Source organism: Saimiri boliviensis, chromosome 13 (genome assembly GCF_048565385.1).
Source record: "Saimiri boliviensis isolate mSaiBol1 chromosome 13, mSaiBol1.pri, whole genome shotgun sequence".
Classification (NCBI taxonomy): domain Eukaryota; kingdom Metazoa; phylum Chordata; class Mammalia; order Primates; family Cebidae; genus Saimiri; species Saimiri boliviensis.
This window is the reverse complement of record NC_133461.1, coordinates 73,821,156-73,839,315: the sequence shown is the minus strand read 5'-3', so window position 1 is coordinate 73,839,315 and position 18,160 is coordinate 73,821,156. Positions and strand designations below refer to the sequence as shown.

At 45.6% G+C, this 18,160-nt stretch overlaps 1 protein-coding gene across 1 annotated transcript; it reads right to left on the bottom strand.

Moving 5' to 3' along the window:
• Positions 1-698: 698 nt before the first annotated feature.
• Positions 699-16,836, bottom strand: CHRNA6 (cholinergic receptor nicotinic alpha 6 subunit). The gene is made up of 6 exons (XM_003942377.2): positions 16,406-16,836; positions 13,464-13,603; positions 7,295-7,339; positions 5,243-5,352; positions 4,173-5,139; positions 699-1,371 (listed from the first exon to the last, which is right to left on the bottom strand). Exons 1-6 carry the CDS (start codon positions 16,482-16,484, stop codon positions 1,240-1,242), a joined length of 1,473 nt encoding a protein of 490 aa, XP_003942426.1. The 5' UTR covers positions 16,485-16,836; the 3' UTR covers positions 699-1,239.
• Positions 16,837-18,160: the final 1,324 nt, after the last annotated feature.

Below are 18,160 nucleotides of genomic sequence, written 5' to 3'. Positions count from 1 at the left end.
TAAGGGAATGTTGCTGATATTCTGTTTTAAGGAAGCAGCAGTGCAAGGTAAAATTGAAGTGTTTGCATGCAGACAAAGACTAGAAGGGAAAAGGGCCAAACGAAATTATTTCTTTTGTTAAATTTGATTTATTGTTTTCTGCCTTAAAATACATCTTTAAAGTTGTTATCATACTTATACAATAAATAAGAAAATAATTAGAGTGCAATAAAACAGAATTCCCAAGCTTCTCCCTCTCAGAAAAGGAATTGCTCCAAACCCTCCAAGTTTATAATTCCTTATAGAAGAAATATGCATGTGGCATTGGACCCAACTTAAAACTAAAAATCTAAATGAAATTAAAAAAAAAAAAAACAACTTTCTCAGCCTCAAGACAATAAAGAAATGAAAACTGTTGATGAAAAAAGACTAAACGGCCAGGCGCAGTGGCTCACGCCTGTAATCCCAGCACTTTGGGAGGCTGAGGCGGGTGGATCACTTGAGGTCAGGAGTTCGAGACCAGCCTGACCAACATGAAGAAACCCTATCTCTATTAAAAATACAAAATTAACAGGGCTTGGTGGCGCATGCCTGTAATCCTAGCTACTCGGGAGGCTGAGGCAGGAGAATCACTTGAACTCAGGAGGCAGAGGTTGCCGTGAGCCGAGATCCTGCCATTACACTCCAGCCTGGGCAACAAGACCAAAACTCCATCTCAAAAAAGAAAAAAACAACATATCAAATAATGCTGAGAGGTGTGAGCTACATCACAGAGACACGCACAAGAAATCAAGGATGCAATAGTTCCCAAGTGTTGCAAACAGTTCACAAATGTTGCAAGGTCCAATTCCCAGGGTTCACCTCTCACATGTCATGATACTGAGAAATGGCATTCACTGGAGGTACAGCAAAACTTCTTCGTAGTGTGGCTTGATGTTAATTACATAGCTAGGCTGTAGTATAAGTGATTCATGTCCTTGGAAGCCAAACACACAGACACAAGAAGCGTGGCCTAATACTGTAACCGTGGGTACCGCCTGATCTGGGCACTAGTGTCGTAACACATTCACTTCTTCCCCTGTGCTACATCGAAGGATACTCCACCTCCCAATGTACAAGAAAGTCCTCTTTTTCCATCTAGCCATTGGCTTTAGTAGATGCGGGACTAGGGTAGGAAGCCTTTGTGTTCCTTTCCTTGTGGCAAGGAATGCAGAACAAATATGGTGTCTGTAACTTTCTGAACATAAAGGAAAATACATTTTAAGATTTTCCTGTGTTTCCAAGTAGTGGCTGTAGAAATAGCCCCGCAGTTCCAAACACACAGACAATTATAAATACCCAAAGAAATACTCTGTCCACCACCATGGCCACGTATTTCCAGTCATCTTCTACCTGAAATGCAAACAAAAATTAGAGCTGGTTTAAAAAAACAAAACCATAAGAAATATGCTTTGTTTCATCAATTAGCTGCTTCTTTTTCAAAGGAGATTTCTCTGGTACTTTTTAAAGCAAATATTGGCAAAGCAGGCGGGCGGATCACCTGAGGTCAGGAGTTTGAGACTAGCCTGGCCAACATGGTGAAGTCCCATCTCTACTAAAAATACAAAAATTAGCTGGGCATAGTGGTGGGCACCTGTAATCCCAGCTACCCAGAAGGCTGAGGCAGGAGAATTGCTTGAACCTGGGAGGCGGAGGTTGCAGTGATCCAAGATCTCACCACTGCACTCCATCCTGGGTGGGAGAGAGAGAGATTTCATTTCAAAAAATAAATAAATTGGCCCGGCGTGGTGGCTCACGCCTGTAACCCAAGCACTTTGGAGGCCAAGGCTGGCAGATCACCTGAGGTCGGGAGTTCAAGACCAGCCTGACCAGCATGGTGAAACCACATCTTTAAAAATAAAAAATCAAAATCAAAACAAAAAATAAATAAAAATAAAGAGAATATTGGTATTACTTTGGTGAATCCATGTCTCCTGTATAAGACACATAAGAAATTTTTTCTTTCTTTTTTTCTTTTATCTTCAAAGCTACTGCAAATCAACACATAAGAAATTTTGTTTTGTCTGCCGAGGGCGGATGCACAGCCTCCATGAGTGCCTCAGACAGCAGACTCTCCGGTAAAGCCCTGACTCCGTGGGTTACCAGGGACCTTTCCTAACTGCAAGAGACACTCCTGAGAAGCAGCTACTCAGAGAGCTAGACTCATGCTTTGCAACGCTGGATAGTCTGGCTCCGTGGCAGGTCTGGGGAATGAGTTTGAGGCGGGGGGTGCCCCTGGGGATGGCGGATGTGGAGTATGATTGAGGACCCCTTTATCAGGAAGAGGTTGTCCTCCAGCCCTGGAAGGGATGCTGGCCGTGGAGAGCTAGTTGTGTTTCTCGCAGTTCCTGACCCACCAGACTTCTGCTACTGTCTCCACAGTTGCGTCTTAAGAGCCCTAACTGGTAGTGATTAAGTCAACAGCAGCTGTCTCTTAGATTTAAAAATAATTTTTTGGGAACAGGATTTTGCTGTTGCCCTAGCTAGAGTGCAGTGGTGTGACTGTGGCTCACTGGAACCTGGAACTCCTAGGCTTAAGCAATCCTCCAGCCTTAGCTTCCCAAGTAGCTGGGACAACAGGCTGGGTACATTAAAAAACATTTTTTTAAAAAAAAAGAAAAAAATTTTTGTTTTTTAGAAACAGGGTCTCAATATGTTGCTCAGGCTGGTCTCAAACTTCTGGCCTTAAAAAATCCTCCAGCCTTGGTCTCTGAAAGTGCTGGGATTACAGGTATCCACCACCACGCCCCACTAAGTTTTGTATTTATTGTAGAGATAAAAATTTTAAATTTTATGAAGCTGTCACCATGAAGGTGAATCTTTCTGGGCTCTCTTGTCCCGTGACATACCTGCATGACAGCCATTCAGAGCGTCTGCCCTCTGCACCAACAGGGCAGGGCAGTCTCACGGTCTCCTTTCCGTTTCACAGTCTCCTTTCACCAGAAGCGATGGCTGCCGGGCAGCTGCAGTCCGAGGTCAAACCCAGACACCCGGCCTGAGTTGCAGATGACCTCAGCTAGTCACCCACGTGGTGTGGGAAATTGGCATGATTCTCTTGAGCTCTGTCTTTGGAGGCTGAGGGAGGTGCATGCTGCTATATTAGACTCTGGGCAGCAGGAGCAGAGTACATGAATGCTAAAAATATCCCTGGGGCTCATTTCACCAGCACCTAAATCCCTCTTGAGTAGGAGAAGTGGGACCAGAGCTGCCGGAACGAATGTACTCCCGCCTCTCTCACTTCTCCCAGCACTCCCAGGCTGCACGCTGTTCTGAGCTCATTTCTCCTTCCCTCTGGGGCAGCTTTTCTCTATCTTTTTATTTGCTGCTGTTTCTCTTTCAGGGGTTGTTTGTGTGTGTGTGTGTGTGTGTGTGTGTGTGTGTGTGTGTGTGAGGCAGGGTCCTGCTCTGTCTTCTGTCTCCCAGGCTGCAGCCTCGAACTGCTGGGCTCAAGCAATCCTCCCACCTCAGCCTCTTAAATGTCTGGGACTATAGGTGCACACCAACATGACTGCTAATCTGTTTGTTGGTTGGTTGATAGGATAGGGCCTCGCTATGTTGCCCAGGCTGGAGCTCTTGGTTTCATTAACTGAGGTTGCCCTGAATGTTTATTTATTTATTTTTATTTTTGAGATGGAGTCTTGCTCTGTTGCTCAGGCTGGAGTGCAGGAGCACAATCTCAGCTCACTGCAACCTCCGCCTCCTGGATTCAGGTGATTCTCCTGCCTCAGCCTCCCAAGTAGCTAGGATTACAGGCCTGTGCCACCACACCTGGCTGATTTTTATATTTTTGGTAGAGATGGGGTTTCCCCATGTTGGCCATGCTGGTCAAACTCCTGACCTCAGGCAATCTGCCCACCTTGGCCTCCCAAAGTGCTGGGATTACAGGTGTGAGCCACCACGCCTGGCCTTGAATGTTTATTTTAAGCAAATTTTGCTTGAGTTCACATTTCTAGAGGTGGAGATTTGATCTGGGGCTGTTGGCACCTGACCCCACTCCACTGGCAGATCTGACCCTGTCAGTCCATCCATAACCATGTAATAACAGAGCCAGATCTCAGCAAGGCTGCCTGACCCTCTCAGGAACAAAACTCACACTAAAGGTCTGACTGTGTCTCCGGAGTGCCCGAAGGCTTGTGGAGGGGACGCACATTTACCTCCTTGGTTGCATTGTGGCTCTTCATGTTTTCTGCTATGAAATGAACACTGTTAATCACATCTTCAACTTCAGGTGAGTGCTCTGAATTTTCCGCCGTCCACTGTAACGGCTGATGACTTAATCTTCTCTTGCTGGTGGCAAGCTCATTTGATTTGTGACAATGGAAGCATTCTTTAAGATGTCTGGGTTCCCCACGGCTCGCAAACTTGCCCTTAGTGGGCCTCCTGGCAAGGCTTCCAGACACTGTGCCCCTTGTCTTGTCCAGGGGCCACCTCATCAGCAGGACCTGGGGCAGCAGCTGCAGGAAAACCGTCTTCACCCACCTGGGCATGGTGTGCGTTGTCGGGGTGCGGTAGTGTATGTTCAACACAAACACAGTCACCACAATGGACAGTGTGACAAAGATCATGGTGAACAGCAGGTACTCACCCACCAGTGGGACCACCAGAGAGGTGGAAGGGATGGTTTCTGTGATGACCAGCAAAAACACAGTCAGAGAAAGCAGGACTGAAATACAAAGTGTCACTTTTTCACCACAGTCCGAAGGAAGGTAAAAGACCAACACAGTTAGAAACGAAATAAAGAGACAGGGGATGATCAGATTAATCGTGTAAAACATCGGCAACCTTCTAATGTAGAAAGAATAGGTTATATCTGTGTATATCTCCTCACAACAGTTGTATTTTATGTCATGTTTGTAGCCAGAGGCATCAATAATTTCCCATTCACTGTTTTCCCAAAAATCATTCATATCCACTTTTGATCCAATGATTAGAAGATCAATTTCAGCTTTGTCATACGTCCAGGAACCAAATTTTAGTGAACAGTTTTGATGATCAAAAGGGAAAAAGGTGATATCCATAGGACAGGAACTCTTAAAAATAGCTGGTGGAGTCCAGGTTATCATGCCATTGTATTTAAGAAGAGCTTTTGTCTTGCCTTCAACTTGGAAGTCACCAACAGCACTGAAAAGTAAGTCAGACACCATTAGTAACACTCCCTTTGCTATGGGCCAGAATACACCAACAGGAGCTTTGGAAAGAGACTGCAGTGGTCAGAGACCCATACTTGTTATAGAGAACAATGTCGGGCTTCCAAATCTTATCCGCAGGAACGCGAAGAGTTTCAATGCCGTCGTATTCCGTTGGATCCCAGCGCAATTTATAATCATTCCAGATCTAACATAAATAGAAATCGGCTTTTAAAATTTCTTAAAAACTTTCTTGTCAGTCCCATTGGCTCACACCTGTAATCCCAGCACTTTGGGAGGCCGAGGTGGGCAGATCACTTGCGATCAGGAGTTCGAGACCAGCCTGGTCAACATAGTGAAAGCCCATCTCTACTAAAAATACAAAAATTAGCCGGCGGCGGTGGCACATGCCTGAAATATCAGTTACTTGGGAGACTGAGGCAGGAGTATCGTTTGAACCTGGGGGGTACAGTTTGCAGTGAGCTGAGATTGCATGACTGTATTCAGCCTGGTTGACAGAGTGAGACACTGTCTGGAAAAAAAAAATTCATTTCTTAATAACTTTCTTCCAATGATAATTTTATGATGGTTCAACAGCTGTTTTTGAAAAAGAAAAATATACCAGGCATGGTAGCTCACACCTGTAATCCTAGCACTTTGGGAGGCCAAGTGGGGAGGATCATGAGGTCAGGAGATTGAGACCAGCCTGGCTAACATGGTGAAACCCCGTCTCAATTAAAAATACAAAAAATTAGCCGGGTGTGGTGGCACTCACCTGCAGTCCCAGCTACTCAGGAGGCTGAGGCAGGAGAATCACTTGAACCCGGGAGGTGGAGGTTGCAGTGAGCCAAGATTGTGCCACTGCACTTCAGCCTGAATGACAGAATAAGACTCCATCAAAAAAAAAAAAAAAAAAAAGGAAAAAAAAATACGTTCTTCTTTTTGTTTTTTTCTTTTGTGTTTTTAGTATAGATGGGGTTTCACCATGTTGGCCAGGATGGTCTCGATCTCCTGACCTTGTGATCTGCCTGCCTTGGCCTCCCATAGTGCTGGGATTATAGGCGTGAGCCACTGAACTTGGCCAAAAATACATTCTTATTTGAAGAATGTATTGGTTTCTATCAAAATCTGGACAATTATATCCATGGGGAAAAGGGGGCTAAGTAGCTGAGCTGATTTGGGCAAATATTTCATTAGATGATTATCTATTGGTTATTAGTTAGCTCATCAAAGTTTTTGGCTCAACTTCCATATTCCATGAGCCATACTCACACTGGAGTGGCAACCCATTTCTAATATCAAAAAGCTCAAGGGTATGATGGTAAGTTTTGTCTTGTTTTTTAACAAAATCTGTATAAGAAATTAAAACTTCCTTTCTTTCCTTTTTTTTTTTTTTTTTTAATTTTCAAGACAGAGCCATGCTCTGTCACCCAGACTTGAGTGCAGTGGCGTAATCTCAGGTCACTGCAACCTCTGCCTCCCAGGTTCAAGAGATTCTCTGGACTCAGCCTCCTGAGTAGCTGGGATTACGGGCACCCACCACCACACCTGGCTAATTTTGTATTTTTACTGGAGACGGGACTTCACCGTGTTGCCCAGGCTGGTCTTGAACTCCTGACCTTAGGTGATCCACCTGCCTCAGCCTCTCAAAGTGCTGGGATTACAGGCGTAAGCCACTGCACCCGGCCAAGACTTTCTTAAGGAAGAAAGGGTATAACTGATAACACCAGCTGCTGGGAATCTCACATACATCTTCCTATGCTCAGCTACTGATTTTCCCAAGCCTGGTCAAGCAGGGATCAAAGAGCAGGCACGCCTCAGACCCTGGAGCTCAAGTTACAGATAAAAATGGGAGGTCTGAGAGCAGCAACCAAGAAGAATGGAAATCTCTATGTCAGAGGGACCTCTGTCACTAGGTGTCTGCACCTGTGAAGCGTGCATCAAGTCAGCTATTACCAGAGCTGAACTTTAGGCTTTGGAGATGACCTAGTGGATAATATTTTATATTCTATAACCAGGTGGAGGTGGAGCGAGGTAGTGCTTATGGGTTGCTTTTTTTTTTTTTTTTTCCTGCAGACAGTGCTGAAGGAAGTGCTTATGGGTTTTATCCATTGGACATCATTAAGCTGACACATGATATAGGCACATACATGACGCAGCCACAAATTGGTTTCCATGATCTGGTTTACTTCATCCTGGGAAGAAGAAATAATATGTTTAGCCTCAAATGTGCTTGCCATAGAGGTCTTAGAGCAGAAATGACAACTAAAAAGAACCAAATCTGACTTATTCATGCCAATGGAAGAAGACAGAAAGGCAATGTCTGAAAAGCATCCAGCATGCAACCAGAAATGCAGCATTTCCACATCTCCCCAGCCCCTTAAACGTGGCTTTAAACTCTTCCAGAGATGATTTAAGTCTCACTTCTTCTGTGAAGCGCTTCTGATTTCTGCAGCCTATACAGGTTTCTAGTTCCATGAAAGGAAGGAAGGAAAAGAAGAGCGACAGCAGGAAGGAGGGAGGGAGGTGCTGCAGACCGTGGTGGGGATTCCAACCCGGCTTGGTGTTTCTGCCTGTTCCCTAAATTCCTCCCAACCTCAAGCCTCAGGGCTTTCCAGGCTCTGAGTCCTGAAAGCCTGCCAGGGGAACCTACCTTAAGATGTCAGCCTCTGCAGAGCACAGTAGCTCATGCCTGTAATCCCAGCACTTTGGGAAGCCGAGGTGGGTGGATCACCTGAGGTCAGGAGTTAGAGACCAGCCTGGCCAACATGGTGAAATCTCGTCTCTACTAAAAATACAGAAAAATAGGGGGGCAGGGGGCAGTGGCTCATGCCTGTAATCCCAGCACTTTGGGAGGCTGAGGCGGGTGGATCAAAAGGTCAAGAAAGCGACACCATCCTGGCCAACATGGTGAAATCCCGGCTCTACTGAAAAATACAAAAATTAGCTGGGCGTCGTGGCTCATGCCTATAGTCTCAGCTACTTGGGAGGCTGAGGCAGGAGAATGAATCACTTGAACCTGGGAGGAAGAGGTTACAGTGAGCTAAGATTACACCACTGCATTCCAGCCTAGTGACAGAACGAGACTCCATCTCAACAACAACAAAAATTAGCTGGGTGTGGTGGTGGGTGCCTGTAATTCCAGCTACTAAGGAGGTTGAGGCAGGAGAATCGCTTGAATGCTAGGCAGAGGATGCGGTGAACCAAGATCACGCCATTGCACTCCAGCCTGGGCCACAGAGCAAGGCTCCATCTCAAATTAAAAAAAAAAAAAATACGTCAGCCTTGGCCACCATGGAGTTTCCTGCTGGCAGCTGCTTCTCACCCACTACCACTACCCCCACCCAAGTCACCACTTCAATCATTCACTACACACAAATACGTATTTAGTAACCACTATGTGCTCTACAAATACTGGGATGTCCTGCCTTCATGTGTCTTAGCTGTCAGATGGGAGACATAAAATTACTAATAGATCTATACTATAACATAAGATAGCGATAAAGCCTATAAAGACAAAGACAGATGGAACCATCCATGTGTGAGCACACACACTCATGCACACACAATCACACATTCACACACGCCCATATGCACGCATACACACACACTCATGCACACACGCACAATCGCATTCATACGCACACACTCACACAAGCTCACACTCATTCACACACATACACACTCGTGCACACTCATGCACAACCACACACTCATGAACAGGCACACATTCATACACACATACACACTTATGTACACACACCTCATTAATCATCACATATTCATCCATGCACACACACGCAGTCACCCACTCACATGAACACTCATGCACACACACACTCGTCCACATATGCAGTCACACAATCATGCAAACACGAATGCACACTCACACACACTCATACACACATTCGTGCATACACTCACACAGTCACACACAAACTCATGCGCACACACACTCATGCACACTCATGCACACAGTCTCAGGCACATCCACGTCTATTTTAGACAGGATGGGCAAAGAAGGCTTCTCTGAGAAGGTAATGTTTAAGCAGATACTTAAATGACCAGAAGAGAGTCAGGGCCATGTGGAGGAAGAGCATTCCAGGTGACATCCCAAATGTGATGAGCTCCTAAGCTACCACCTCTCAGTGGGAGAACTACCAAAGACACAGCTGACACCTCGAGCAGCCTTGCGGGTGGCAGCCTGGGGCTGTGGGTATGTCCCCAGTGTCCAGCAGCAGAGTCTCAAGTCTTCCTCAGCCAACCTTGCTTCCCAAGACACTCAGGCACCCTCCAGAGTAAATGAGCTCTGTGACGGTGGCCAGCGGAGCCGTGGCCAGGCTCAGACACCAGGCTGCCCTGGGCCATGTGGCTGCCCTGCTTTCTCTTCTCCCCTACTCCATCCTCACTGCTGCCCCTCCTGGAAAACTCTCAACAGTAACCCTGCCAGGCTCCCTCTTTCAAATGGGCCTGTGATAAGACAGGCCTGTGACAAGACAGGGTAAGCCCCAGGGTTTGAAAGTTCAGCAAAGAAATTGCAGTATGGGTTCCTGTGAGTCCCGGGAAGCAAACAAATGATCTGTACTTATCCACTGGTTCACCACTTCGCGGCTTTACAATTACAAAAGCCCGCGGTCCGTGCCTTCTGGTGATGAAAGTCCCCTTGCAATCTGCAGAGTCCAGCAGGGGCCGTGTCCATAAATCCACTCACTGTTGGTCAGGAATGGACTAGCCCTGCAGTCTCGGTTCCAGGAAGGCCGGCAAGGCGACTGGCCTCCAAACTGCCTCCAAAGCCTGCTTTCTCTCTGAATGAACACACTGTGTTCAGAGGGCTGAGATCAGTTAGCAAGAGCCAACTCCACAGCCTCACCTCCACAAGCTGGGAGAAGCTCCAGGTGGTATGGACATGGCCCATGGGGGTATGGACACCTTCAGAGATGTCTGCTGACCCTGTGGAACAGGACCTGTCTGGCAAGTCATACTCTCTCCACCCAATTCCAGCTCCCACCAATGGGCACGGCACTGCTATCAGACGTCCCTACTGGAGGAGTCCAAAGACACAGAGCATCAACCCCATTCCTGGTGACATCACCCTGTACCTCCTTCTTGGGAGAATCAATTCATTGACACAGCAGCTGCATCAAAGGCTTTGACTTATGATTTCAAATGGACTCACTGCTGGAGCAGCAGCAGACTCAGAGACTCGGATCAGAAAGGCCAAGTGGGCTGCATTGCACCAAGGCTTTATCTTTGTCATTTCAGATACGCCAGGCCAGCACAAACACTGGGCAGGGGCTTTGTCCTGGATCTCCCCAAGGAGCACTTGACCTTGCTCCTGCACTGAAAAGAAACAGAAAACTTTCTGGCTGAGGTCATTTTGCATGGCACAAACACACTTCCAGGTAAAGCACTGGTGTTCCAGAGCTAAGCTGGGGATCAGACAGAGGAACCCAAGGCCTTCCAGAAGGGAGGGGGCGACAGAGACTCCTGGCTGTGCCACTTCTCTCGGCCACCCCAAGTTCACCTGACAATACACAGCTATTGCACTCCTGGGCTTAATTTGTAATCAACCAAAAACTAGAATCAGCTCACATGTCCTTCAACAAGTTAATAAACAAAGCACCATGGGCCAGGTGAGGTGGCTCACACCTAGAATCCCAACACTTTGGAGGCTGAGGCTGGCAGATCACTTGAGGTCAGGAGTTCAAGACCAGCCTGGCCAACATGGTGAAACTCCATCTCTATTAAAAATACAAAAATTAGCCAGGCATAGTGGCGCATGCCTGCAATCCCAGCTTCTTGGGAGTCTGAGACGGGAGAATCACTTGAACCTGGGAGGTGTGGGTTGCAGTGAGCCGAGATCACACCACTGCACTCCAGCCTGGGCAACAGAGTGAGACTCTATCTCAAAAAAAAAAAAAACACCCCAAAAACAAAGCACTCAGCAACCAGAAGGAATGAACTACTGATACACTTAATGACTCGGAGGAATCTCTAAGGGATGATGCTGAGGGAAAAACCCAGTCCTCCAAGTTTACCTACTTTATGATTCCAGTTACGTATACCATTGTTGAAATGAGAAAATTCCAGAAACGGAGGGCACATTAGTGGGGGAAACAGGCAGAGTCTACAAGGCATCCCTCTGTTATTTCTTAGAACTGCATGTCATTCTATAATGATCTCAAGAAATAAAAACTCATTTAAAAATCCTGCGGTTCCAAGTCTCTTTTACAGCTGCAGATAGTCAATGAGATGGAAAGCAACAGCTCTTATGGAAATCACAGAAGTCTAGGGTGTACACTTCGCCCTTTTTCTCCCTTCCTTCTGTTTCTTGCCAAGAATGCGAATGTGAGGATGGAAATGCAGTAGTTATCTTGAACCATGAGGCAACACCAAGAGAAGAAGCCTCCTGCAAAGAGTGGTGAAATAGAAAGAAGGAAGGAACCCTGGTCACTGTTGCTGCATCTGGTTTATGCCTTTAGAATCTCAGTCCGTGGGACTGACAATCCCTGGAGTTGTGCAGTGCGTAACCTGGGCAACTGAACATAGATGTGCAACCACTAACACCATGAAACTGACCCATGTTAATCTCCTGGACTGTTAACCTTTAGATTTCTGTTGTGTAAGTAAGGAATAAACTTCTTTTGTAAAGGTTGTAGGTTTTCTTTTAATCTCTGATACTAGCAACCAAATGTAAATGTCAAAATCTGCATTTACCAGCCCTCCCACCCCCAACTTCAGAATAACCTCCTGCAAGGGCGTGTCCAGCAGGGTTGTGGAGTGATGCCATGCAGAGAAGTGTCCCTCACAGATTTCAGAGGAAACTCAGTTCAGCTCTCCGTTCACAGCAAGCCGGTCTGCTGCAAGAACTGCTTCCAGCCTAGCAGGAGACCAGGAACCAGGACAAAGCTACTGGGCTTGGGAAGGGAATCAGAGCAGGCACTAAATAAATGCTCACTAAAGGATGGGAGGGCACATCCAGGTGAGGGGAAACATCTGGCTCTATTTTTTTCAGCCTGTGCATGCACATTTCTAGCCTGGGTCACAGACAGAGGACCAGGCCAGGGTCTTCTTCATCCCCTGGGAAGGATGGACTGGAGAAGGCAGTGGGGCTTGACTCATGTCAGACTCATGTCTGACTCATGTCTGTCTTCCCCCAGGTGTACCCAGAAGGGCCACCATCGCCTCATCCACAGAGCAAAGTCTGGGAGGAAGGAGACCCCCTTCGCCATTCATGGCTACGGCTGACTTGAAGAGCAGGGCTCTCCCTCCGTGTGCTGTGGCCTCAGGAATGCTCTAGCGCCCCTCTCTGGAGGTGCTTCAGACCTCCTTTGCTTCTAAGCCTGCATCTTCCTGGAATTTGGTCTGAACCCTGGAGCCCAGACCTTGCTGTACCCAAGAGTATGGGCCTCGCCACCTCCTCTCCCTGCAATGGGGGAGCACAGATTATCGAAATAACAAGCTCGGGTCCTGCTTGCCCTTGAACACCATAGCAAGAATTAAATTAAATCCTCAAATTCTTATCTTCTTTTTTTTCCAAGGCTGAATGAAATTGCATTTTTTTCTTCTCATATAACATAGAATACTTAAAGCAATTCTTTCTTCTTCTTTTTTCCTGCTCTGTCACCCAGGCTGGAGCGCAGTGGTGCAATCTGGGCTCACTGCAGCCTTGACCTCCTGGGCTCAAGCAATCCTCCCACCTCAGCCTCCCTAGTAGCAGGGACTATAGGCATGTGCCACCACACCTAGCTAATTTTTGCATTTTTGTAGAGACAGGATCTTGCTATGTTGCTCAGGCTGGTCTCAAACTCTTGAGATCAAGGGATCTGCCTGCCTCAGCCTCCCAAAGTGCTGGGATTACAGGCATGAGCCACTGCTCTCGGCCTTAAAGCAATTTTAACTGTGGAGTAAAAATGGCATGAGCTTTGGCGTTCAATCTCAATTTTGCCATTTCGTAGTTGTACGACCCTGGGAAAGTCACTTAACCGAACTTCCGTTTCCTCAGCAGTGAGATGAAGGTGTTGGCCACACAGTGTAAACAGGTGCTGAGTGCATAATGGGTGCCCCATGAAGTGAGCTCCCTCTCACTCCCCTGCAACTCTGTTTCATAAACTAGCTCCAAAAGCACTTCCAGGAAAAACACTGCCTCAACACAGACATTTGCAACATCGGTGGAAAAAATGCCTCCTTCCCAAATGGGGATGGCTTTGAAGGGCCAGATCTTGTGTAGATTTGCGTTTATCTGTATTTCTAAAATTCCTCCATTTACCACGTGCAAAAATACAATGCTGGGGAAAGCTCTGATCAGAGAGCACTCACCACGTTGGCTAGCTGGGTGATGGCCACTTCAAAGTGCACCGTGACGGGGTCGGAAACATTTTCCACGGGCCTGATGAACCGGTTGTAATGAGAAAACAGTTTGTGGAAGAGCCTCTCCTCAGTTGCACAGCCTGCACAGCCTGCGAGGCCAAACACAGGGGAGAGTTATAGCTAGCCGGGGCCACTGGCCACTGCAAACATTCTGGGCAATTCTTCCCAGGCCCTGTGGGGAGTGGACGTTCCAGCCCATGACTGCATCCCGGTGCTTTCCCCACCTGTGCGTGCTCCACCAGCACCCATCTCACCCCACCCTCTGTGTCTCAGCTGTTCACCTTTACCATAAAAACAGCAATGCCTGCATTTCAGGACTAGAGCAATATCAAAGCAAATGATGTTGGTCAGAGCATTTCTTCAAGTCTAAGGCACTGCAGATGTAAAGGAGTAGACACAAGGCTTGGAATCTTTGTTTATGTAACTAAAGTAACTCAGTCTTACTCAGGTGTCCCCAAACTACGGCCTGCGGGCCACATGCGGCCCCCTGAGGCCATTTATCTGGCCCCCCCGCCACACTTCAGGAAGGGGCACCTCTTTCATTGGTGGTCAGTGAGAGGAGCACAGTATATGGCGGCCCTCCAACGGTCTGAGGGACAGTGAACTGGCCCCCTGTGTAAAAAGTTTGGGGACGCCTGGTCTTACTCATGGCACTAGACTCTTTCCAGTAATTAAGGAAAATCCTGCCCTTTCTTGTCTAAAATACGGATCCAACTAACATCACCAGCAAGGTGCTTAGCTGGGGAATCTGCACCAAGCAAACTAAAATGACTAATAATTTCATGATGGTCCTGGCAAGTCAAGTTCTTTTAAAAAATCAACTTTGAGGACATGAACAGACACTTCTCAAAAGAAGACATTTATGTGGCCAACAAACATGAAAAAAAGTTCAACGTCACTGATCACTAAAGGAATGCAAATCAAAACCACTGTGAGATGCCATCTCACACCAGTCAGAATGGCAATTATTAAAAAGTCAAAAAATAACAGATGCTGGTGGTGCTGTGGAGAAATAGGTACACTTTTACACTGGAGTGTAAATTAGTTCAACCATTGTGGGAGACAATGTGGAGATTTCTCAAAGACCTAGAACCTGAAATACCGTTTGACCCAGCAATCCCATTACAGGGTATATACCCAAAGGAATATAAATCATTCGATTATAAAGGTACATGCACACGTACATTCACTGCAGCACTATTCACAATAGCAAAGACATGGAATCAACCCAAATGCTCATCAATAATAGACTGGATAAAGAAAATGTGGTGTATATAAACACCATGGAATACTATGCAGCCATAAAAAGGAACAAGATCATGTGTTTTGCAGGGACGTGGATGGAGCTCAAAGCTGTTATCCTCAACAAACTAACACAGGAACAAAAAAGCAAACACTGCATGTTCTCACTTAAAACGGGGAACTGAACAACGAGAACACACGGACATAGGGAAGGGAACAATACACACTGGGGCCTGAGGGGTCAGGGGAGGAAGAGCATTAGGAAAAATAGCTGGGCTTAATACCTAGGTGATGGGTTGATAGGTGCAGCAAACCACCATGGCACACGTTTACCTGTGTAACAAACCTGCACATCCTGCACATACACCCCAGAACTTAAAATAAAATAAAAATCAACTTTGAAATTCAGTTATTTTGGAGATTTCTGAGAATGCAAGGTTTTTAAGGCATATTTACTTGACACATTTTTTTAAAAAATGGAACATGGTTCTGAAATAATAGCACATTCATTCACTAAATTCTAGACAATAATTTTATGCATATCTCTTTGTTGTCCAAGAAAATCTTAAAAGTGGGGTTACTTGTCCTCATTTGACATAATTCATTTCATTACTACCCCCTTTGCATTTTCCCTCAGAGTTCAAATTTTATACCTAACATAGGATTCCACTAATTTATCAAAGGGATTTATATATTGAAATAAAAAAATGGAAAGGGATTGAAAAGCTGAGGCAAAATGAATGAAAAGCTCTCTGTTAAATTACCAAATGCTAAGAGTTGCCTGACGAATGCCTTTAGAAACCCTGAAACACTCGGGTTTTAGCAGGAAGGACAAATTTAAGGTAAAACGTCATTCTTGCCATCACAATTAATCATGGTAAACATATTTCTCCATGACAGACAACAACTAATCCTCCTCATTACCCACTGTCTTCCTCCTTGAGACATTTTATAGCAGATAAACCCTCCGTCAGCCTTGAAAAGCAAGTCCCCTGCAAACCTAACAGCAAAGAAATGTGATTTTGTTCAGCAGACCAGCAGTTGTCAGTTGCTAAGTTGTAACTTTTAAAATGAATTCTCTTACTCTTGAGACACGTTTCAGCATAGTAATGTGACATGTTTTCCCGAAATGAACGTGATTACCTAGAAAATGGAAGGGTTCATTGACTGAGTAATAATATCAGCTGGCAAATAAATTATCACTTTGAAAAAATATTGAACATGACTATAAATAAATAGGTTCAGTACAGCCACAGCAGAGATGATAGAAAACATTCTTCTTATTATTCTTTGTTAATAAACTTATTATTAAGAATAATAAACATTATTCTTTGTTAATAATAATTCTTATTATACTTTCTTATGCTTTATTCTTTTATTCTTCTTCTTATACTTTAATTGGGAAAATAAAATAAAATATGGCTTACACTATGTTTCATGGTCCTCTCCTCCCCACCCTACCCCTCAGATTTCATCTTTTATGTTACACCTAATGAATAAAAAACAAATAGATTAATTAGCAGTTGTAACAGTGGTGGCTCCTATGCAGACCATAGAATCTTTTATTAATATATCTTCTCAAGCACACTAGAAAATAGAGTAAATGCATGTAGCTACAAAGGGAACAGATAAGCAGAAATAAAACCTACCTTTAAAGAAAGGTATGAACACACACAGCCAGAGACACAAGCCCCCGTGAAGGAATCCCTGCCCTTTGCTGGTCGGCATAGTTAAAACACACTTGGATTCCTTTTTTCTAGGCAAAAGATTGTGGAAAACAAAGAGCTATCAGCCGCACACATCCAACCTTGACATCATCAGAAGTCCACTGCAATCTGTGTGTGTCTTCTGAAAAATCAAAACATCCCCATGACTTCACACAGTTATTCCCAGTATCAGAGACTGAGGCAGACATGAAGGATGAATAAAAAGGATGCGATCTGATGTCAGATGAGTCATCACATTTCCTAGCAGCCTAGATGTGGCTTCATGCAAGAAAGGTGAAGAAAGGCAGAGAGGAAATGCTGAGGCAGACAGGACCCCTGGAGGACGAACACCTGTGAGTGGCTGAGAGCTTTCTGTGGTGCAATCTCAACCGTAATCAGGGGCATTCACTGAGCTCCAATTACAGGTAAAGCTCATGCTAGGTCCCAACAAGTTTGTTCTGACTCGTGAGTTCTCCAGTTGATCAAATTTCTGTCTTAATGAATGCAGCTTAGAGAGAACAGAAGTTTGTTTTTGTTTTTGTTTCTGACTCCAGGCTTCCAGTGCCTTGTCTTTCTGAGTTTCTGAGTTCAGTGCTCATCCAGGACTAGAGACTAGATGTCAGAGAATGAGAAGAATGGATACACCTGGATATTTTCACATTTATTTAAATATTCTTATTGCAAAGTATGGTGAATTATGCCTGTAATCTCAGTACTTTGGGAGGCAAAGGCAAGAGGATCTCTTAAGGCCAGGAGTTCAAGACCAGCCAGGGCAACATAGGGAGATCTCGTCTCTACTAAAAAAATAGAAAATTAGCTGAGGCATGCTGGTGCACGCCTGTGGCCCCAGCTACTTGGGAGGCTGAGGTGATAGGATCACTTGAGCCTAGTAGGTTTAGTGCAGTGATCTGAGATCATGCCCCTGCACTCCAGCCTGGGAGACAGAGGCAAGATCCTATCTCAAAAGTAAAGAAATGTGCTGGGCTTAGTGGCTCATGCCGGTAATCCCAGCACTTTGGGAGCTGAGGCAGATGGATCACTTGAGGTCAGGAGTTCGAGACCAGCCTGGGCAATATGGCAAAACCCCATCTCTACTAAAAATACAGAAATTATCAGGGTATAATGGCGTGCACCTGTAGTCCCAGCTGCCCAGGAGGCTGAGGCAGGAAAATCATTTGAGCCTGAGAGACAGAGGCTGTAGTGAGCTGAGATGGCATCACTTCACTCCAACCTGGGTGACAGAGTAAGACCCTGTCTCAAAAATAAATAAATAAACATCCTTGTTAAACTGGTTTTCTTATAATTTTCCTCTTTTCTGTATAAGTTTAGTGTCAGTGGGTTTCTAATTAATTGAGCCTCTGACCAGATCAGTGTTGGTTAAAGAGGAATTAGAACTGAAGAAAGACCAGGCATGGTGCGACTCATGCCTATAATCCCAGCACTAGGGGAGGCCCAGGCGGGCAGATCCCTTGAGCTCAGGAGTTTGAGACCAGCCTGGGCAACATGGTGAAACCAGGTTTCTACAACAAATACACAAACAATTCGCTGGGCATGGTGACATGCGCTTATAGTTCCAGCTACTTGAGAGGGTGAGGTGGGAGGATCACCCGAGTGCAGGAGTTTAAGGCTGTGGTAAGCCCCAATCATGTCACTGCACTCCAGACTGGGTGACAGAGTAAGACCCTTTCTCAAAAAAAA